At 52.9% G+C, this 22936-nt stretch overlaps 1 protein-coding gene across 1 annotated transcript in view; it reads left to right on the forward strand.

Moving 5' to 3' along the window:
* Positions 1-22936, forward strand: part of DNAH17 (dynein axonemal heavy chain 17) — a 93693-nt gene that overhangs the window by 16471 nt on the left and 54286 nt on the right. The window contains exons 14-29 of the mRNA XM_027518330.1: positions 1263-1371; positions 1691-1794; positions 4140-4280; positions 5695-5838; positions 7817-7999; positions 10752-11006; positions 12228-12397; positions 12919-13141; positions 15070-15186; positions 15287-15373; positions 15791-15943; positions 18683-18931; positions 20657-20779; positions 21731-22078; positions 22179-22270; positions 22676-22802. Coding sequence (XP_027374131.1) covers positions 1263-1371; positions 1691-1794; positions 4140-4280; positions 5695-5838; positions 7817-7999; positions 10752-11006; positions 12228-12397; positions 12919-13141; positions 15070-15186; positions 15287-15373; positions 15791-15943; positions 18683-18931; positions 20657-20779; positions 21731-22078; positions 22179-22270; positions 22676-22802 — 2625 coding nt within the window. The remainder of the gene's footprint in view (positions 1-1262; positions 1372-1690; positions 1795-4139; positions 4281-5694; positions 5839-7816; positions 8000-10751; positions 11007-12227; positions 12398-12918; positions 13142-15069; positions 15187-15286; positions 15374-15790; positions 15944-18682; positions 18932-20656; positions 20780-21730; positions 22079-22178; positions 22271-22675; positions 22803-22936) is intronic.

The following is a 22936-nucleotide window of genomic DNA, read 5'->3' on the forward strand; positions in this document are numbered from 1 at the left end:
CTGTACCTTTTCTAGGGATTAATTGTTTGAAAAGGAGGACAAAGGTGGGGAGGGGGCTCCATTTAAAGTACTAAGTATATGTCAAGGGTTATTGTGAAAGGCAAATAGCATCTACATGCAATTTAACTTCTATGTACATCCCTCACTTTATATAGACCTATCCTTGAGAACCTTACGTGTAAATCAAAATGTTACCAGATAGGACAATGTTCTGAAGCACACAAATGGTGCTTATTATTTAAAAGAATAATTTATATTTAAAAAAACTGTGTACACCCTCCATCTGTTTTTCTATTCTGTGAACTGATGCTTTCAAGCGTTACATGAATTTCTTAGCTCGGGGCAGACCCAGATCGAGCCTGTGTGGACCCTCCCTTGCAGTTCACCCTGATGCTTTAACTAGTGGAACAGCTTCTCCACAGATCCTGGACCTCCTCCGTATAATCACATTTCAAGCTTTAGATCACGGCCCAGGCGATGATCACGGCCCAGGCGATGTTCTGAGAAATGCCCCAGAAACGTCGCACTTCTTATTCTTAACACAGTTTCTGTTGTCGAGAGAGACCCCAGGCATTAATGTCTGAGCTAGGCGAGAGTGGGGAGGGTGATGGTAAAGCTTTAAAGAATCTGCTGGGGATGGGGTGAGGGGGATGTCTGGGAAAAATGCCCTAAAGGTGTGGATTTATAACATAGCTGTCGAAAAGTACTAAACAGGGCATACTGATTCCTCTGATTTCCTTTTTTTATGATTCTAAGCTTCCCCGGTGATTGAGTGGCAGAGAATCCGCCTACAATGCAGGAGACTCGGGTTCTATCCCTGGGTTGGGAAGATCCCCTGGAGGAGGGCGTGGCAACCCACTCCAGTATTCTTGCCTGGAGAATCCCATGGATAGAGGAGCGTGGCGGGCTACAGTCCACAGAGTCATAAAGAGTTGGACATGACTGAAGCAACTGAGCACAAGCCAGATTTTTTAAGTTTTGGATTATATACACGTTGTTTTTGCATTAGTGAATTTCCTCCTCTTTCCATCCCATAACATAAGTGATTCAGAGTTAAGCATATACATAAATCCTTGATGATAAAAAAAAATAATTTTAAAAGTTGGAATCTCCTGAACTTTGTGCACATAATTCCCAGTTAAATCACACTAATGGTAGCTGGTTTGGTTGGTATTGAGTAATAAGCACCATTACCAGGAGACAATTTTAAATCTGCATGCATTTGGAACAAATGCCCTGAAACTGTAGCCCTTGTTTTGCAGATAAAGACCACCGTAAAGGACGTAGAATTTCCACTGATAAAGTCAGAATTGGAAGCAATCGATGTCAAATTATTGAATGCTGAGACGACACTGTTCTGGAATGGCGAAGGTGTGAAGGCAATATTTGCTTCCCTTTGAGTTAAACTTGGGTGAGAGGGACGGAGGTGGGGTCCAACCCGTCGGACATCTGGAGTTCTTGTGGAATCAGTGATCCGCCCACTTGGGGATGGGGAGGTCCTGATTCCAAAGGGACAAACGGTGTGTGTTACCCCTCAGTGCTGCCTTTCTGGAAGTTCTCCACCATTTTCTCTGCTTCGGGCTCCAGAGAGGCAGGGGGACTTGCCCAGAGCTGTGTTACAGTAATGATTGTCAAGTCAGCCTTTGCTAAATCTTTCCTTTTGTAAGATCCCTTCATGCTTCTCTCTCAGGTGTGTTTGAATATATTCAAGAGATGCGAGAAATTCTACACAACTTGCAGAACAGAATACAAAAAGCAAAGCAAAACGTCGAGGGGATTTCCCAGGCCATGAAGGTGAGTAACCCGCAAAGCACAGCGTGCGTGTGCGTGCTAAGTCGCTTCAGCTGTGTCCGACTCTGCGACCCTGTGGACCATAGCCCACCAGGCTCCTCTGTGCGTGGGATTCTCCAGGCAGGAATACTGGAGTGCATGGTTGTGCCCTCCTCCAAAGGATCTTCCCCACCTAGGGATCAAACCCGAGTCTCATGCCTCCTGCATTGGCAGGCGGGTTCTTTACCACTAGTGCCCCCTGGGAAGCCCCAGAGTGGGGCTTAAATAGGGACCTGGGACAGAGTCCTGAGGAAACGGGCCCCTCGGAGATGCTCACGTAAAGTGCCCAGGGCAGCAGGGACCTGCTGGGTGAGGCTCAGGGCCACAGAACGGTGACATCAGGGTAGCTCCAGGGCAGAAAAGCCCCAGGTCGTTCTGCAGAGTTCCATTCCATTTGGTTCTGTTGAGCTCAGTGAACATGGGGGCCACGCCCTCTGCCAGGCGGATACCAGGAATGAGGGTGCAGTCAGGGAAGAGGTGCTAAGACTCAGCCCTGCTGGAAACACGTTCATCATTCAGTGAAGACCACCATGGGTCCTTTCTCTCAAGCCCGATCCAGAAAACTGGGGGACAGCCTTCCCTGGCACCCCCTCCCCAACATGGTCTGTCATCAAGGCCCAAATCTGCAGACACCTGCCACGGGCCATCATAATCTGTTCATTAGAAAGCATCTCATCTGTGTTGAGATACCTTTGGCTTATCTCGGTATGAAACTCTTTCCTGCATTATAGTTCACAGTCATTTCATCACCATCCACTTAGATGTAACTCAATAAATTGTAGGCAAAAGCCACTGCCCACCCTACTTTTTTCTGATTCAATTTTCATTTGATCAGACCATTTCCTCAAGTCATTGCCTCAGAAAGGATGTGTTGATGACCTGCTTTCTGAGTCCTTGCTTGTCTTAAGCTCTTTCTTTGGATCTCACCTAGCTTGTCCAAAGAAAGGATTTTTTGATGTGGTTCTTTTCCTTCAGTAGTCTAGAAAGATCTCTATATTCATCTGCTCTGGCCACCATAGCAAAGGACCAGAGACTGGGCAGCTTACACAGCAGAAATGTATTGTCCCACAGTCCTGAAGGTGCGAAGTTCAAGGTCAAGGTGCTAGCAGGTTCGGTTCCTCCTGAGGCCTATCTCCTGGGCATGTAGATGGCTGCTTCTCCCTGTGTCCTCTTCAGTTCAGTTGCTCAGTTGTGTCTGATTCTTTGTAACCCCTCGGACTGCAGCACGCCAGGTTTCCCTGTCCATCACCAACTCCTGGAGCTTGCTCAAACTCATGTCCATTGAGTTGGTTGATGCCATCCAACCATCTCATCCTCTGTCGTCCCCTTCTCCTCCTGCCCTCAATCTTTCCCAGCATCAGGGTCTTTTCCAATGAGTCAGCTCTTTGCATCAGGTGGCCAAAGTATTGCAGCTTCAGCATCAGCCCTTCCAATGAATATTCAGGACTGATTTCCTTGAGGATTGACTGGTTGGTTCTCCTTGCAGTCCAAGGGACTCTCAAGAGTCTTCAACACCACAGTTTCTCTGTGTTCTAATTTCCTCTTATAAGGACACCAGTGGTATTGGATTAAAACCCATCTTAATGACCTCACCTGAATCACCTGTTTAAAGGCCCTCTCTCAAATGCAGTAACATCCTGAGTGTTAGAGATTAGGACTTCAACATATAAATCTGGCGGGAGACACAGTTCAGGCTGCAGCCACCCCTTCTTGTAGCCACGATGTTGAAAAAACTTGACTGTGGTACGACTTCCCTTTGCTGTCCCTGTTCTCTCTGACCAGAGGCAGATAGTCCTTGGTCGTAATCAGGGCTCAGACACATCACCAGCGTGTGTCCAGACGTGTGTCTCCTTTTGTTAATATTCCCTGGATTCACAAGAAGATTTCAGTCTGGAAACAGCAGCATTTCCCCAGTCCCCAGGCACTTCCTACAGTCACTATTCTCTCCCTTGTGTCCCTTTTGTCCTGGACACTGAGCATCTTCACACACGTCTCTGGATCCAGTCACCATGTCCCCTCACCTCCAGCTCCTGTGGTTCCTGATGAGAGGGTCAGATACTGCTTTCCCTAGGCAGGCTCCTTCCAGGCCTGATGGGGCGAAATGCCCAGGGGTCTCTCTGTGGTCCCACAAGGCCCCTGTTAGTTTTGAGTCACATCATTTAAGACTGTCTAACAGTGCTTGGCGGTCCCTCAGCCTCTGTGAGGCCCACCTCAGCGGGGAACACTTACTCCTAAAGGTGTATTGGGAAGGAGTGAGACTGGAAGCTTTTTCTCCAGGCGCTTTTCTCCTGCTCATGTTTTCCCTCCAGGACTGGTCAGCCAACCCGATGTTTGAAAGGAAGGACAACAAGAAAGAGGCCCTGTTAGACTTGGATGGGAGGGTGGCCAACCTCAACAAGCGCTACACTGCGGTCAAGGATGCTGGCCTGAAGATCCAGGCCATGGTCGCGGTGAGGAGATGCCTGGGAAGGCCTTAGAGAGTCCACGTGCTTTCAGTAGCCAGGGAGGAAGGAGCAGGGTGGGGACGGGCTGGAGGTTTCATAAAACGTCGGATGTCTGCAACCTTTAATCCAGGAGTCTGATTTTATAACAGCAGACTCTGCTGATTGCTCACCTGGAAGCCCGATCCTCTGGCCACATGTCTGTCCTCCTCTAAGGATGTCAGAGCCTCCTCCCCCTACATCAATCGGTGTGGACAAGTGACATATTTCTACAGGGTCCCTGGGGATAGCTGAATCTGGGACCAGCAGGCCACCTTGAAGGAGGAGGGTCTGCTGAGCTGTTCTTATGGTCAAATCATTGCTCAGAAGGTCCTTACTAAGTGGAGTGACTTGACTAGGCCAAGAAATACTTTGTTTCCAGCTCTTCTTCCTTTGCTCTGGTACCAGAAGGTCCTAGTAAATTAACTTGTTAAACAGCAAAAAGGTTACTTGAAAGAGTTAACTGATTAACCTGTTAACACTCTCAGATGTATTGGAAACAATACGGGAGAGAGAAATCTGGCTCAGGGCCAGGAAGAGGCTTTGTTATCACATAAGTTTGCTAGAGTCCTCGACTCCCATAATAGTCCTGTGAAGCATTGTTTTCTATCTTACACTGAAGCTATTTAAGCCTGTGTCGTGTCTTCCCTATTAGAATGTAACTGCCTGAGGGTACAGGCTGGGTCGTGTTCAACTTCGTGTTTCCTCGTAACTTTCAGTGTCTTATAGATTCATCTACCCACCTACCCAACCATTCAACCATCTTTCCACCCATATATCATTCAACCATCCATCGCTCATTCAACCATCAACCCATCCATTCATCCATCCAACCATTCACCCACTCATCCACCCACCCACCCACTCATCCACCCACCCACCCACTCATCCATCCATCCACCCACTCATCCATCCATCCACCAGTTCCTGCTCTGCTCCAGACACTTGGCTTAGTGCCAGAGGTATAATGGTGTGAAGGACAGTCAATTCCTGTCCTCGTGATGCTTGGCATCAAGGGGAGGTACAGACTAAAGACAATAATTCAGCTTTGTCATCTGTGTCATCACAGGCACAAATAATGGGTCACTAGAGGGAATGCAGGTGGGGGGCAGGGCCAGGAGCCAAACCTGAGATGAATGGGGGTGGTGATCAAGGAGGGTCAAGGAGAAGCAGGTCATACCTGGCATGAATGGGAAGGAGCAGCCTAGACAAAGGCACTGACCTAGGAAGAGCCTGGCACATTCAGGAAGCCAAAATCAGACCTCTGGGTGTGGAGCGTGTAAACGAGGACAAGGGTAGTCCAGAAAGTCATTGGATAAATTGACTAAAGAGGAAACAGGTAGACCCAGTGAAACAGCAAGCAGCCATGTGGTTCTGTTTGCAGGAAAATGCAGAACTCTTCAGAGCAGATACGACAAGCCAGTCCTGGAAGGATTACATCAACTACATTGACAGCATGGTCTTAGATGAATTTGACCAATTCATTCGCAAGTCTCTAAATTACCTGATGGACAACATGGTTGCAGATGTAAGTGACAGGCGTGAGATTTATGTATATGCGTACACATACATATCTATTATAAATATGAGATAAGGTTTACACTGGAATCTATAATCTGTGGTTTCCTGATGAAAGAACAGACTTATTAAAATCTGCCCAGGGTGACAAACTTATCCTGATTTCAAATCTGAAAGTCCTGCACCCCAGGACATCTGGTCACCCTGAATGTGCTGCAGCATAAATGGGCTAAGCACACCGCCACAGAGCCGAGCTGACCTGTGTTGCTGTCGGTTGAGGAAAAGCAGGCACCGCTGGCCACTCCTCCTGTAGCCTGGGGGTGGGATGTACCCTCCTGTTGGCAGCGTCATCCAACCCTCTCCACCCTCTGCCAAATCGAGCAGAAGCTTAAACCAGGTCAGCAGAGTGGGTTTGCTGGTTAATTGCATCCTGGCCTGTTCTCCCTGAGCTGTGCCCTGCCTGTGTCTTTTTCACTACAGGGGCTCCCAAGTGACTTTGGATACTGCCCAGGAGGCAAGATCAGAGACCAAGCCCACTCAGCTCACTCTCAGGAGAGGGTGGTGGGCACCACAGTGAGACACCCCGACACAGGTGCAGAGGGCAGTTGTCACCAGATTATCAACAGACCCCAGAGTCTGTTGGTGAAAGTAGAAGGCATTACTAGCTATAGGGCTCACCAAGGGCTTCCCTGGTGACTCAGTGGTAAAGAATCTGTCTGCCAATGCAAGAGATGTGGGTCCAATCCCTGGGTGGAGAAGATCCCTTGGGGAAGGAAATGGCAACCCACCCCAGTATCCTTGCCTGGGAAATCCCATGGACAGAGAGGAGCCTGGAGGGCTACAGTCCATGGGGTCACAAATGAGTCAGACATGACTTAGTGACTAAACAACAAGAAAGACTCAGCAAGCAAGGTATAGCAATGCAATATCAGCAACGAAGGTAGCTAATGTGTAGTATTTATCCCTACAAAGAGAGCAGTCACCGTCAAATGGTTGATGAGGCCCCTGATAACACACTGTCCTTCCTAAAAAGTCCCAGGGAGGCTCTGTATTTGCAAGTGGCCAACCAGTAGGAGTGGCCCCCCCAAGACAGAGTCTCAAGCAAAGTCTGCTCAACTGAGTTCATCACAGCTGACCTCTCCCACTTAGCTCACTCAGACACTAGTGCAGAGTCTCCCCCAGTCACACAGCCAGGGGGCTCTTGAGCTGGCCACCACAGGGCCAGTGTGGACTACGTTTGGAGGAAGGTTAGTGGCCATGGAGCAGGTCCCAAGCACCTGTGGGCCTCGGCCTGCACTCTTGAGATTTATTGGTGCATTGGGTGGGCTCCATCCTGTCCTCTGTCACCCAAGGCCACACCTAGGATCTGCAACCTCACAAGGAGGACCCAGGAACAGACAGGGTTACCGTGTGCCCACTTTGTAAGCAGGACCTCTGTGGAACGTGAGGCTTGTCCTTTCTGGAGTTCAGCAGAGGCCATCCTGCCTGGCTGGGATGCCCCCCGCCCCTGCCCCACACGCTCTGTATGTTAACTATCCATCTAATCCCCACGGTAACCCAAAGAGATGGGGACAACAATTGCCTCTGTTCTATGAAACAAGTCTGCTCATTTTATATATCTGGGGAAACAATATTGAGGTTCTTGCCTGAGACCACACAGCTGGTCAGTAGCAGATATGGGCTTGAACGCAGGTAGTGGGTCTCCTAAGCACTCAGTCGTTGCTGCTCCATCTGGCTTGGACACCCAGCCTGCGTTTGGCCTGGTGGTGCTGCGTTGGGCTGCACAGCTCTTGCTCATGGGCCCTTGGTGGGGAGTGTGCTCTCTGTAGCGGTCCCAGCTCATGGGCCCTTGGTGGGGAGTGTGCTCTCGGTAGCGGTCCCAGCCAGCAGGAGCCAGCCCTAGACCTTGTCTGGTGCCTGGGTGAACATCAGGCATTGAGAACGGTTAGCCAAGGGCAGGGCCTTGACCCCGTAACACCCTGTTTTAGGAGAGCGTCGCGCCGCTGTTCGAGGTCCGCATGGAGCTGGAGGACGATGGGCTGGTCTTCAATCCATCCCTGGAGGTGGGTGGGGACCGAGGCTTCCTGGCACTGATCGGGAGTCTGGTCACCGACATCTACAATGCAGCCAAGCTCATCCCCAGACTGGCCAAGGGCAGGATGCACTATAAGGTCAGTCTGGGCTTGGTTACGGCCCCACCACTTTCCCTGCCACCAACTGCTACCCGGGGTCAGAATCGCCTTACTGATGCGGCAGCGCTTGGTCGTGTGTGTGTGTTTCATGGTGGTGGTCCCGTGTGTGATGAGGATCCCAGGGGCTTCCGTTCTACCAGGCTCCCCGCGGGTGGTGGCCCGATTTCTCTCGCCAGAGTGGACCTGTCCTTGGTCAACCTGGTTTTCATTCCCTCAACACCTCCCCACCTACAGCGAGATGCCGAGTGTGCTTTCCCGCCCCACTTCCTGCCGTTTTCCTCCCTCCCATAATTTACAGTCTGATCCTCTGAGCATGCAGGCTCTTTGACAAATGTGCCTTCCACTGGCTCCCACACCCGTTTGCTCTGAATGCATTAAATACCCACCCACGACCTAAAACACAGATCAGATCCTGGGGATGCAAAGGCGGGGGAGATTCAGCCTCCCTGAAGGGGGAGGTCTGAGAGGGGTGTGCTTGTTGAAGCATGGTTTGTGGGGCAGTTAAGCAAACATTGGAAAAGACCTAAATGGCCATCAAATACAGGAGTCCTTCAGTAGCTTCAGGCCCATCCAGACAAAGGCATCTAAATGAGTCACAAAAGGGAGCCTGGGATGGAAGGAGGCTCGTGGTGTGTTATCAAGTGTTTATCAAGCTGCGGAACTATGTTTAGAATGTGATTTCATTCATTTAAGCAAACAAAGGCCTGTCTTCCTAAGGACACACTCCAAACTGTCAAGAGTGCTCACTTCTGGGAGACAGGATGGGGGCGAGGGAGGCGGGGGGACAGGGCAAGTAAAGGGGGCTTTTTGTTTCATATGCTCTGCCTTGTTTGAACTTCTTGATGACGGGTGTGTATTATTTGTAATAACAAACATTTCCAGCAAGATGCTCTGTGCTGTCAGGGACCAGGTATGTGTAGTGATGTGAGGACAGGAGGAAATACCTGGCCAGGTTAAGGACAGCTCCCCAGAGCAGCTGAGCTGCATTCTGAGTTGAGCAGGACGGTAGGAGACTCCCAGGCAGAGAGAACGATTTGAGGATTCCTGAGCCACACAGAGGTAGTGTTCCAGGCCCAAGTGCACATGGCGAGCTGCTCTGGAGCTTAGCACAGAGTGAACCACACCCCCAGAGGTCCACTCAGGCACAGACGTGTGGGACCAACACAGGCTGATGAGAGCCGGAGCCTGACATGTGGCTCTAGAATCTGAAGGGCCGCATGTTTGGGGCTCCTCCACCCGCCCTGGGGTCCTCGCATGATGCAGCAGAACAGAGCAAGGCAGAATAACGGTCCCGGTGACCCGGCCACACCCCAGGCTGAGCACACCCTGCCCTGGTCTCATTTGCAGGGTTTTAATTTATCGAGGCAACTGAGTGACTACAGAGAGAGGTCAGTGCCACTGATAGAAAACATAATGTTGCTCACAGCTCCCCAAGAAAGGAGAGGCGCGGTCGGCCGTTCAGGGGCGAAGTAGGGAGCAGCAGGTTTGATCAGGAGGCAGGAGGAGGATGGAGGGAAGCCCAGGCCAGAGGCTGGTAGAGCTAGGGAAACTGCTCCAGACAGGCCCCAGGGTCATCTCCGGTTATCTGGTACCTGGCGCTGGGGTAATAGAGTAGGGGAAACACGGGCTTGGGATATGTGGATTGGTTAGATAAAGGAGGTGATTGGGAGTTTGTCTGGTTTGCACAAGGCGTGCCCCCATCCCAGGCCTTTGCTCTCTTAGAAGTGGCTGGCCCTGCAGGGGGGCCGTCTCTCCCCAGCCAGCAAGATTTTTTTTTTTTCTTCTTTTGCACCACATCAGGCAGCTTGCGGGATTTGTAGTTCCCTGACCAGGGATCGAACCCGGGCCTGCAACAGTGAGAGTGCTGAGCCCTTAACCACTGGAGGGCCAGGGGATTCCCAGCGAGATTTTTAAGATGCCACAACCTCTTACTGCTGCTGTGGCGTCGTTTCAGTCGTGTCCGAGTCTGTGTGGGCCTGTGGACTGCTGCCTCCCAGGCGCCTCTGTCCACGGGGTTCTCTAGGCAAGAATGCTTGTTAAGATAGAGAAACTTCAAAAAACATGTTTGATACACACCCTCCACCTTGAGATTTTCCAGTTACGGGAGCCAATCGCTACCGTTTCGCTAAGACCAACTTGGATTGTGTTTTCTGTCTCTTGAAATGCAAAAGGCCTGTCCAGCCAGGGCCTCCCGTGCTCCTGCTGCAGCCGTCCATGCGGTCTCCACTCAGGTCTTCATATATGTGCCTCCTCTCAGCGCAGGCCCTTTGCTGTTTCTCTGGCTCTTCACCTCCCGTCCATCAGCTCCCAGACCGACGATCACTTCTCAGGGGGTGTCCCCCAAGCTCCTCCCCACTACACCTGGATACAAGGATGAGAGTCATGATGACTCAGTTTTTGATTTACTGATAAACTTGTGACCCCAGCCCAGGACTATCCACGTCCCCATGAGCCCTGTCCACACTCCCAGTGCCCCCTCCCACCGCGTGTACACAGCAGGTGAGTAACTACTAAATGAATGAAGCTATGCGTGAGTCGTCCTGGGGTCTGCCAGGCAAAAAGTCACGTCCGGCGTACCTTCACATGGGAGAACGCCGCCAGTGGGCATGTGTCCCCTCCTCTCATCTCGGGAGGTTAGCGACACTTGAGCCAACACTTGAACCGCTCTCCAGGTCAGGGAGCCCACGGGGCGAAGCCCTCACCTGTCTGTTCCCCTCCTGCCCGCCTGCAGACCGACCTGGAAGACATGACGGACCTCATAGAGATGCGGGAGGAGATTTCCAACCTGGTCATCAGCGCCATGAAGGAGGCCGAGGAGTACCAGGACTCCTTCGAGCGCTACTCCTATCTGTGGACGGACGACCCGCAGGAGTTCATGAGGAACTTCCTCACTTACGGGCGCGCCATCAGCCGGGAGGACTTGGACAGCCGACCCGAGGAGACCCTCCCCAAGACGCCGCCCACCCTCGCCCAGTTCCAGCAGCAGGTGTGTGTGGACCTTGCCCACCGGTTTTCTCGCTCCTGGAATCAACCACGCCCTCCCCGCCCCCACTGCTGTGGAGGGGCACCGGGTTTGATTGAAAACTTGGGTGAATGTTTTTTTTAAATGTAGGTTTTATTATTATTCAAGTATGGAGAGACCAACAGACCAGCAGACAGCCACCATGAAAAGAGGGTTTGTGACCCCCGGTTCCCAAAAGGAGGGGGCACTCCAGGCCACGGGTGTTGCCAGCAGGGCACCAGTGTCAGGAGACAGAGAATGAGGGGAAAGCGTGACCGAGAACTTGCGCTAGAGTCCTCGTGGGAAGGAGCAAGCAAGGCAGGGCAAGCCGGCTTCGGATGGGCTAGTTTGAATCATTTCAGTGACTCAGGGGTGTATGGGCTATCTCAGGCTGTCAGGTACCTGGCCCCCTGGGTGATACCTGAGCAGGTGGACAGTGGCCTAAAATGTGAGAGCAGGTGGTAAAAATCGGGGTGAGGACTCTGGTTCGTTGTTTGCACATGAAACAACGCTGTCCTGCGGCGGGGGAGGATTGTCTGCTATCTCTAGGAATGAGCCAGCCTGTGACGAGGGCCAGGCTTGTCCCTCCAGGGTCAGCAAGGCCACCAATGCCAAAGCATCAGGAATGTAGAGCATGATGGGAATTTCCTGGTGGTCCAGCAGTTAGGACTCGACTCTTCCTGGGTTTGCTCCCAGGTCAGGGAACTAAGATCCCTCAAAACTCATGGAGTGGCCAAAATATATATATATATATTAGAACACAAGAAAACGTAATAAGTTTACAGACCTTCATGTCTTTTCCTGAAGCTTGGTGAGGGTGGCCTAGCCATAGGGGAGATGCTTGGGGTAGGGGACACAGTCTTTCCCACGACAGGGTGGGGACAGCTGGCTGCCGATCTTGAAAGCCTCTAGGACAGGCAGCAGCACAAAGCTGGTGGAGTTAAGGGTGCCCCGTGGCACCCGGGACCCCTTGCACCCCTCGGAACTTTAGTCACGCCCTCCTTCAGAAGCCCTGCTGGCCTCACCCGGTGATGTCCCTTTCTGACAGCCTGTATCCGCGTTCAGCAATAGTCTTCTGGGCTGCAGGGGCCATCAGCTGGGGCTGGGAGAAGGAAAGGAGTGCACTGCGAGGGCCTCCCCTGCTCCCATGCGCTGTGCTGGCCCCACCACAGCAGCCCAATGGCTGAGCGGGTCCTTGCCTCCCAGATCGACTCCTACGAGAAGCTGTACGAGGAGGTGTCTAAGTGCGACAACACCAAGGTGTTCAACGGCTGGCTGCAGTGTGACTGCCGCCCCTTCAAGCAGGCCCTCCTCAACACCATCAAGCGCTGGAGCCTCATGTTCAAGCGGCACCTGGGCAACCACGTCATCAACAGGTGGGCACCAGGACCGCTGCCCCGGGCCCACCCCCACCGGCCCAACGCTGACCACACCCCGGGGAGCCCTGTGCCAGGGCCTCCAGCCAACCGGGTGTGGAGCTGAAGGTCAGGTTTAGAGACCAGTGGCCCCACAGAGGGTGGGTCCCAGCAGGAAGGTGTCACCTGGCGGGGAGTAGGGGCCCTGGTTCCTCGATCGTTGCTTCTTTACTGGGCACTTACTATGTCTGACCAACAAGGAATCCTTTAGGAGCCCTGAGTTGGGCAGGGAAGCCTGGCATGAAACTCAAGGGTGGTACCTGTGCAGTTACAGGCGGTGGTGGGCTGGGAGTCACCAGGGGCCCCGAGAACATGTAATCCCGCTCTTTCATCCAGGAGGCCTTGCAAAGGCCACCCTGAGATGTGACCCTACCTGGGACTCCCCGACCAGTTGAGCTAGTGAAATATGGGGTGCCAGACAGACAGGGACTCGGCCCTCCCCTGCGGGGGGCGCCCATCACATGCGGCCTCACACCCACCAGCCTCGCGGACCTGGAAGCCTTCATGAAAGTTGCCAGGATGGGCTTAACGAAGCCCGTTAAGGAGGGGGATTATGACGGCCTCGTGGAAGTGATGGGGCATCTGATGAAGGTCAAGGAGAGGCAGACGGCCACGGACAACATGTTTGAGCCTCTGAAGCAGACCATCAAGCTGCTCAAGTCCTACGGGGAGGAGATGCCCGAGGAGACGCACGTGAAGCTGCAGGTAGATGGGACTGAGATGCCCTGTCAGGGGAGCTGGAGCCCTGCGAGGCAGGGCCAGAGGAGGGTGGGCCCTTGTGACCCGGAACTTGTGGGCCAAACCTCCTCTTCTAGACCTGAGATCCCTGGGGAACAGTGGGGTGGGAGGACAAGGCTCTCCAGAGACGAGGGGACAGGGAGATTGCCTCCCAAGGGTGGGAGGGGAATAGTCCCTGCATTTAGTTGGTGTTTCAATGGATTAGAAATGCCTTCATGTCCCACGCCACCTCCTGAGCCAGTGGGAGCCTGGGCATGAGGGACGGTGGACCAAGAACAGGGTCTGCAGAGACCCTGCTAAGATTAGGGGCCAGCAGCGAGGCTGTGAGAGAGATCAGCTCCCTGGAGGAGAAGGCTCCCAGGCAGCTCCATACCCGTGGAGCAGAGGGGCCACAGCAGGGGATGCAGGGACTTGAAGAAGCCTGGCACGTTATGGCTGATTTACAGGATGTCAATGTTGGTGCCAATGCATCTGTGTATGCGGCTGGGGTGGGTGGGGGAAGGGAGGGACAGAGGAGATGGGTCCTGCAGGCAGGGTCAAGCCACCCCCTGAGCTTTGTCTCCTCCCAGACCTGGCTGCCTCTACCTGCTCCCTTTCTCTGCCCTGACTCTGTCTGGTCACACAGGCCTGACACCCTGTGCCAGGAGACACGGATGCCAGCCAGTGCCCAAGAACCCCAGCAGAGGGAGCAACAGGGTGGTGTGGGTGGCTGTGATGACCTCTCGCGCTGCCCAGGCCCTGGTTTAGAGCACGTCACGTTTGGCCCCTTTCCCCCCTGCCCAGGGCTCAGTAAGGACCAGGATTAGAAGTGTGTGTGGCCAGGCCCAGGAGCTCTGGGGCGGTGGACAGGGCAAGTGGGGTGGTAAAAATCCTGATAAATGTTTGAGACATGCCACCGCCAACAAAGACTGTTAGTTAATTGTAGAAGAAAGTAAGACAATACCTATCTGTGGGCAAAGAGATTAGGGGCTGGGATTTTTGTCTTTAAAATATTTTACGGTAAGTACAATATTTGCTCAAGTGTGGAGAACTTGGAAAATACAAAACTTCATCTGATTGCTAAAGTCATTCTTTTATATATATATATATTTTTTTTTTTTTTAATTGGAGGCTAATTACTTTACAATATTGTAGTGGTTTTGCCATACGTTGACATGAATCCACCACGGGTGTACATGTGTTCCCCATCCTGAACCCCTCTCCCACCTCCCTCCCCATAAAGTCATTCTTGAAACGACAAAACTACAGGAAGGGAAGACAGGTTAGTGGCTGCCCAGGCTGGGGATGCAGGGTAGGTGCTGATGGAAAGAGCTGACGCAGGACGGTTCCCTGGCAGTGACAAACAGCGAGGTATGTGGATTGTGGTGGGGGTTATGGGAACCTATACATGAGACAGAAGTGCCTGGGGCTACACCTGCCTGCAACACATGCACTCACATGTGCGCATACAACACACTCACAGGTAGACTGAGATTAAAACAGGGTAAAACCCAACAAGTTCCGTCATCTGTTCACAGAAACACCCAGGGTCCGATGCGGGCTTGGCCACTGAGCCTCAGTTGTACAAGATGCCAGCACTGCAGAAGGCTGCGGGGAGGCACACAGGACTCTCTGTGCTGTTTTTTTCCAATACTTATTTATTGATTTATTTGCCTGCACTGGGTCTTAGTTGCAGCACACAGCATCTTTGGTTGCAGCACGTGGGGTCTAGTTCCCTGACCAGGGATCAAACCCCGGCACCCTGCCTTGGGATCGCAGAGTCTTACACTGGGCCACCAGGGAAGTCCCTCCCTGTGATATTTTTGCAGCTCCCCGTGAGTCCGTAATGATCTCACACTAGAAAAATTTTTAAAAAGAGCAGAAAAGGGAGTGGTCCTTGGCCTTTACCTGCACAGGAACTGCCGGAGCAGTGGACAAACACCAAGAAGCTGGCCCTCCAGGTGAAGCAGAACGTGTCGCCCCTGCAGGCCAACGAGGTCAGCATCCTGAGGCGGAAGTGCCAGCAGTTCGAGGTACGGTGGCGTGGCGGGGGTGGGAGGGCCGGGCTGCAGCTCCCACCATGGCCGGGCCCTGGGGCGGGGGGCCTGAGCGTCTCACATGGTCCTCCCGCAGCTCAAGCAGCATGAGTTCAGAGAGAGGTTCAGGCAAGAAGCCCCATTCAGCTTCAGCGACCCCGACCCCTACAAGTCCCTCAGTAAGGTATTTTTGCTCAAGGAGGAGATGGGGTGGTAACTCTGGGGACCCATCTTTTCTCAAGCTGTCATTCTCGTGAGCCCAGAAACACGGCCTCGATGGGACCAGCTTTGGGGCTGTGTGTGTGTGTGTGTGTGTGTGTGTGTGTGTGTGCGCGCGCACACGCGCAGACAGGCAAGCTCAGCCATCCTATGGGCCCTCCCCTCCAGGCCCCATCAGAGAAGCCAGGGGTGGTTGGGGGGACGGATGGGAAGGCGCTGCTCCCCCAACTAGAAAGTTTGCTGCCTTCCTGTGTGCATGGGGTCGGAGTACAGTGTGCTGACAGCTCTGAGGGTCACTGGGACATGACGGGGTTGGGGGCAGAGGGGGAAGGCTCCACTGAGCACAGGCACCCCGCTCACTGGCTTCCTCCTATGCCCACAGCAACAAAAGAGCATCGCGGCCATGGAGAGCATCATGGATGCGCTGTGCAAGTCCGGGAGCCTGTTCGAGGTCAGCGTCCCAGACTACAAGCAGCTTAAGGCTTGTCACAAAGAGGTCCGCCTGCTGAAGGAGCTCTGGGACATGATCATCATGGTGAGGGGCCACTCTGGCTTGGGGGGTGGGTGGGGGAGGTGGGAGAGGGGTCCACGGGCAGCATCCCAGCACCAAGAGGGCATGGCTCCCATTATCCCCCTATGACCCACCTCTGATGGTTGATGGAGGCAGCCCCTCTTCTTAAACACAAGAGTAGGAAGCCTCACTTTCCACCCCAGGGTCAGGACAGTGTCCACAGCAGGTGGGCACGTGTTAGTTCCCCATGGTCTCGCCTTTTGGCGCCTCTATTTCCAAAGATATTTCAGTTCTTCTCTTTTTTAATTTTTTATTTGATGGCAGTATGTGTGCATGCGTGCAAAGCTGCTTTAGTCGTGTCTCACTCTTTGCAACCCCATGGACTGTAGGCCACCAGGCTCCTCCATCCATGGCATTCTCCAGGCAAAAGTACTGGAGTGGGTTGCCATGCTGTCCTCCAAGGATCTTCCCGACCCAGGGACTGGACTTGCATCCCCTGCATTGGCAGGCGGGTTCTTCACCACTGTGCCACCGACAAAGCCCTCACTGGAGAATAGCTGGTTAACAGTGCTGTGTCTCAGTGTCCAGCACAGCGATTCAGTTATGCATATACATGTATCTGTTCCTTTTCGAATTCTTTTGCCATTTAGGTTATCACAGAGTATTGAGAGGAGTTCCCTGTGCTATACAGTAGGTCCCTACTGGTTGTCTGTCTTTTTTTAAAATAGATAATGCCTTGATTTTAATTTTTTTAATCTCTTGGCCACACTGTGTGGCATGCAGGATCTTAGTTCCCTGACCAGGGATCGAACCCATGCCCTCTGCAGTGGAAGCACAGAGTCCCAATCACTGGGCCGCCGGGGAGGTCTCCCTGGTTATCTCTCTGAAATACAGCAGTGTGTGCCTGTCAACCCCAAACTCCCAACGCATCCCTCCCTCCCCACCCACCGTGACCTTAAGTTCCTTCTCTAAGTCTGTGTTAGTTCTTTGTGCTCTTGAATGAACTTCAGAATCTGTCAAATCCTCCTCTCTTCAGATAGAAAACTCTCAGACTACACGTAGACCTGAATCTACCCTGTGAGCTCCTCCGGGGAGGATTCCCCTCCTGGCAGCAGTGTCTGGCGTCCCTGCCCGGGAGCGAGCCCTGTCTTGTCATGTATGTTGTTTAGATTACATCTTAGTAAGATAATGTAAATGTCTGTATCCTGACTGTACTTAATCTATCTCTCATAGAGGGTGGAGTGGGGGAGAATCTTTGGAGCCACAGGCTCCATCACAACCACCCCCAAAGGGAGAGAATCCATCAAAGCCTCTAGATACTTTTTTTTTTTTTTTTTGCAATTCACTGAATTCAAGTGTCTTGTGCTCGAGTGACCTGACTGAACAATGCTGCTGCTAAGTCGCTTCTGTCGTGTCTGACTCTGTGCGACCCCACAGACAGCAGCCCACCAGGCTCCTCTGTCCCGGGGATTCTCCAGGCAAGGACTGAACAATAAGTGGAGTCAGCTCAGAAAGCTGCACTGTCCCCTGATAAATATCACTTAGCACAGACCCAAGAACGCAGGTTACTTTTCCCAGGAGATAACGATAAGCATTTCCGGTCAGGGTGTTGCAAGAAAAATTGACAAAAAACGAGCCAGGGTACTTTTACGATAACAGGATACAGAAGCAGCTTAAACTTAAACCAGAAAGGGCCATCGATTTCTGTGGGGATTAATGCTTCAAGTCTCAGGATTTGCAGAGTCAGTCTCTTGTCAGCACCCCAACTGTTGGTCATTCTCTGTCAAGAACGTCTACCAAGATCAGGCTTGTTTGCCCCAAGCCTCTGTCAGCAACCTCTGGCCCTCTCGAGGACTCCCATGCAACTCCCAAGCCATTCTCAGCCCACCCCGAATTCAAGACTGGAGCTTCTTGGGTTTCTGCCTCCACTGTTGGTAGGGTGGTCCCCCAGTGCCTCCTGTGTCTTGTTTCATCCTGTTATGAGTGGAATTTCCTCTGGTGTATCTTTGTCCGTGTAAGCTACGTTGGGCTTCCCTGGTGGCTCAGTAGTAAAGAATCCGCCTGCCAATGAGGGAGACCTGGGTTCGGTCCCTGGATCAGGAAGATCCCCTGGAGAAGGAAATGGCAACCCACCCCAGGATTCTTGCCTGGGAGACTGCATGGACAGCGGAGCCTGGTGGGCTACAGTCTTTGGGGTTGCAAAGAGTCAGACAAGACTTAGTGATTAAACAACAACTAGTAAGCTAGGTTACTCTGCAGTAACAAACAGCCCTAAAACACAAAATCTTTGTGTAGTTAACCACAGACATGTAGTTTTTGTTCATGCCAAGTCCACACTCCAGTTCCAGGCAAACCTTCAGCTCGGTGCGTGTGTCCACACCCGCCGAGGCAGGTAGAGGGAACTGTGGGCTCAGCATTGGCAGCTCAGGGCCTCTGCCCCCAAGTGACAGGTGTCATCCTCATTCCATTGGTTGGGGCAACTTTTGTGGCCTCAGCAAGACATGGGACAGAACAAGATCCTGGTGAGCAGTGACAAAGCCCATGTTTTGCCAAAATCTCTCTTAACTGCTGACTTTTAAGTTGAATCAGTCATGGTAGAACTGGGGTTCTTTTTGCCCCCCTGTATCCGGTCACTTTACCAAGCTCTGTCCTTAGTGCTGGAGACTCCTCATTGGATTGTTCTGTCCGAGAGCAATGCCAGGAAGGTGGCACGGGTGCCTTCCTGAACCTGTAGAGGAGTCAGTGGGCGTTTTCCCACCTCAGGTCAACACCAGCATCGACGACTGGAAGACCACCAAGTGGAAGAACATCAACGTGGAGCAGATGGACATAGACTGTAAGAAGTTCGCCAAGGACGTGAGGTCCCTGGACAAGGAGATGAAGAGCTGGGATGCTTTCGTGGGGCTGGACAACACCGTGAAGAACATGATCACGTCCCTGCGTGCTGTGAGCGAGCTGCAGAACCCCGCTATCCGGGACCGCCACTGGCAGCAGCTCATGCAGGCCACCCAGGTACCACACTGACGCAGGGGCGGAGGGCAGTGCTCCTCGGGAACTCGCTGCGGGCGTGGGGGGCTGACGCTGGCAAAGCTGGCTTCACGCATGCGCACCCCAGGCCATCACACAGGGCTCCGGGCTCAGGGTGGCCCCAAGCTGGGTTAGAGGCTCTGCTGTCGCCACCTTGATTTCCTTAATTAATAACTTTTGCACATGGGATCCCATCATTTTCATTTTGTACCAGGCCCTGCAAATTATGCAGCCAGTACTGGTTGTAGCATGAACAGTGAATGTCCACGGGGCTCAGGAAGTTTGGGGTGGAGGAATAGTCCCGGGTCCCCCCATGTACCCCAGGAGCACAGGGTCCTAGCACCGAAATTTTCCCAGGGATGTTCCCAAGTGAGGAGTGGGAGGGGCACTGGCCTTGACACTCACTGAAGGCGAATAGGACCATCCCCACTGTCAGCAAACATTGAACAAAACTCTATGGAACGGCTACTCTGCAGAGGCCCCCCCGTAGATGTCAAGGAAGCAGAGAGGTTGAGGGCACGGGCCCTGCTCTCAGGGCAGTAGCGGAAGAAAGAACACAGGCCATGGTGTTTGGGAGGCCGAGTTGGGTGCTCAGTGGCAGTTCTAGGACTGCAGAGGAGGTAGCCACCTCCCTGGTTAGGGAATCATGGGACCAGCATCAGGAGCACGTGGGGTGTGGCCTGGACCTTGGGGAGGGGAGGGGAGAAACAGGTGAGCAGAAGGGATTGTCTCGAGTACTGAGGCCACTGGCCAGCAGGCTCATGTACCCCATCCAGGGCCTGGGAGAGACCCCTGGGCAGTGATCAACAAATAACAGAAACGTCCCAGGAATTGGGCACCACTGAGAACTTGTTGAGACCTGGGCAGGTATTTTCCCAACCGTGATTGAGAAACACTCAATTCCATCAGTTGGTCAAACCAGTTTTTTGTGGCAGGCTTGGAATTCAGGCTTGGAAATGTCTATGTGACAGCGAGAAAGATTTGAAGACTGGGTTACACCATGCAAATACCTGCTATTGTTACCAGAGTAACAGTACCTGTAACGCAGCCACACCTGTTACTAACCCGGCAGCTTCCCCAGATGGATCGGGTCCTGCAGCTGCGGTCACAAAGCCCCACATGATGGGGGTCTTGAAACCACAGAAATGTATTCTTTCGTGGCCCTGGAGGCCAGAAACTGGAAGTCAAGGAGTCAGTAGAGCCATGATCCCTCCGACATCTAGGGGAGGACCCTCCCCTGCCTCTCCCAGCTTCCAGTGGTCCCAGGCGGCTCTTGGCTTGTGGCCACGTCTGACGCATCCTTGCCTCCGCGGTCACATGGCCTCCTCTGCATTTCAAACCTCCCTCTCCTCTCTGTGATGAAAACACCTGCCATCAGGTTTAGACTCTGTGCAGTTGACCCGAGATGATTTCATCTCAAGATCCTTAACAGCTCCAAAGACTCTATTTCTGAGTAAAGTCACATTCTGAAGTCCAGATGAACATGAGTTTGCGAGGACACTCTTCAACCCACTACTGGTGGGCTCTGTTGCTACCAGTTTTACAGGGAGGAGAGGCCCGGAGGAGTGTCTGCCCAAGTCACGGAGCTCCCAACACCCGCTTCGTGGCCTGGGTTCCTCCCTCGCCAGCCTCTACGTGAAGGACAAAGGTGTCCCTCAACTGGAGAACATGTGACCGAATGTGAAATGTGCCTATTGTTTTCCTCTGCAGGTGAAATTTGAAATGTCAGATGAGACCACCCTGGCAGATTTACTCCAGCTGAACCTGCACAAATACGAGGATGAGGTCCGAAACATTGTCGACAAGGCCGTGAAGGAGTCTGGGATGGAGAAGGTATCCTTTGTTGAGAGTGAAGTGTATTTTATACGGGACGATGCTGAAACCGACCCCCCAGCCTGACGCCTGTCGAATGTGCTGACGTAGGGTTGACACTAACGCACCACCGGGTGACGCCTGACTGAACTCTCCTCTCTTTCCATGAAGCACCCTCGTGTGTGGTCCGTCCTGCCTCAGCCTCAGCCTTCTGAGAAGCTGAATGGGGCCGGGGCGGGGTGGGCAGTGGTCAGGAGGGCTGGCCATCAGCTGGTACCTAGGGCCATTCCAGGACACAGGAAAATGCTGGAGGAGTCCTTTGCAGTTCAAACCTCTCTCCTCACCTGTTTTTTGAGTTTGAATGGTCACAGTTGGGCTTGCTTTCTTTTTTAACAGCTTTATTGAGCTATAAATCACATACCCATTCACCCATTTAAAGTGTGCAGTTCAATGGCTTTTAGCATATTTACAGAAATGTGCAGCCATCACATGTTAGAATTAGTCAATTTTAGGACATTTTCATCTCCTCAAAAAGGGATGAAACCCAGACCCTTTAGCTAGTATCTCCTGTCTTCTCACACCTCCCCCCATCCCAGCTCTAACCTACTGCTTCTATAGGTTCGCCTTTTCTGTGCATTTCATATACATGTAAACATAATAATGTCGGCTTTTGTGTCTGACTTCTTTCACTGAGCATGTTTTTAAGTTTCCTTCGTGTTGTAGCACGTGTCCATACATCATTCTTTTTTATAGCCAAATATTTCGTTACATGAACACTCCACATTTTGTCCACCCATTCACCCACCGAGGGACATTGGGGTTGCTTCCATCTGTTGGCCACTGTGAATAATGTTGGCATGAACATTTTGGCTTTCTGAGAGCAGGGCCTCCTTCCACGTCCCAGGAAACTCTGGGTCCTCGTCAGTGATTCTTGCCAGACTCTCGCTGACCCGGTTCCTGTTCCTCCGAAAGGTGCTGAAAGCCCTGGACAGCACGTGGTCCACCATGGAGTTTGAGCACGAGCCGCACCCACGGACGGGCACCATGATGCTCAAGTCAGACGAGGTGCTGGTGGAGACGCTGGAGGACAACCAGGTGCAGCTTCAGAACCTGATGATGTCCAAGTACCTGTCCCACTTCCTGAAGGAGGTGACCAGCTGGCAGCAGAAGCTGTCCACGGCGGACTCAGTCATCTCCATCTGGTTTGAGGTCCAGAGAACCTGGAGCCACCTGGAGAGCATTTTCATTGGTTCCGAAGATATACGGGCCCAGCTGCCAGAGGATTCCAGGCGCTTTGATGACATCGACATCGAGTTCAAGGTGAGCACAGCTCTCTGGCTCCTGCCTGGGCACTTTTGGAAATGGCTCCCTTGGTGCAAACAGGGCTTGTGGTGCCATGGCGGTCCCTCTCTCCTCCCAGGCCCTGATGGAAGACGCAGTGAAAACACCCAATGTGGTTGAAGCCACCAACAAACCTGGCCTCTATGACAAACTTGAGGACCTGAAGAAGAGGTGGGTCCCATACCTGTCCAGACAAGGGGCTTCACCGTGGCAGAAACCCGAGTCATGTGCCTTCCCCGCTACCCCGCTGGCCAGGCCAGGAAAGCCCCAGGTTGTGGGTTAACACATCCCCTCCCTGGAAGCACCTGCCACTTCCTGCCACCCTAGCCACAGAGACTGCTTTGGCCTCAGAGGAAGGCACGATGGCAGAGATTCAACTGTAGCCCCTCCTGCCTGGCGACGTCCACAAGTGCGGGGGCTGGCTGAGAAAGAGCGTGTCCGCTTGGAAGATTTGAATCAAACTGGGGCTGGGAACGGCCTGAGCGTCTCCAGGGTCGTCTGTCCAGTGCGTGGAAGGATGGGCTGGCAGAGACCTTCTGTCGAGCAGGACTCAGCAGCCTCATTCCCTGCCCCCAGGTTGGCTGTGTGCGAAAAGGCCTTGGCCGAATATTTAGAGACAAAAAGACTGGCTTTCCCCAGGTTCTACTTTGTCTCTTCAGCTGACCTCCTGGACATTCTTTCCAACGGAAATGACCCCATGGAGGTAGGCGGGCCCCTGATGGTCCGAAGGGGTGCCAGGCCCCATGTCCGGGTGGCCCCGGGATGTTGGAGTGTCCGAGAGGTGGTCCACACCAGAAACCGCCCAGGGGCCGGGCCGTGACAGAAGGACCCGGGACC

The sequence above is a fragment of the Bos indicus x Bos taurus genome, chromosome 19, assembly GCF_003369695.1.
Source record: "Bos indicus x Bos taurus breed Angus x Brahman F1 hybrid chromosome 19, Bos_hybrid_MaternalHap_v2.0, whole genome shotgun sequence".
Classification (NCBI taxonomy): Eukaryota; Metazoa; Chordata; class Mammalia; order Artiodactyla; family Bovidae; genus Bos; species Bos indicus x Bos taurus.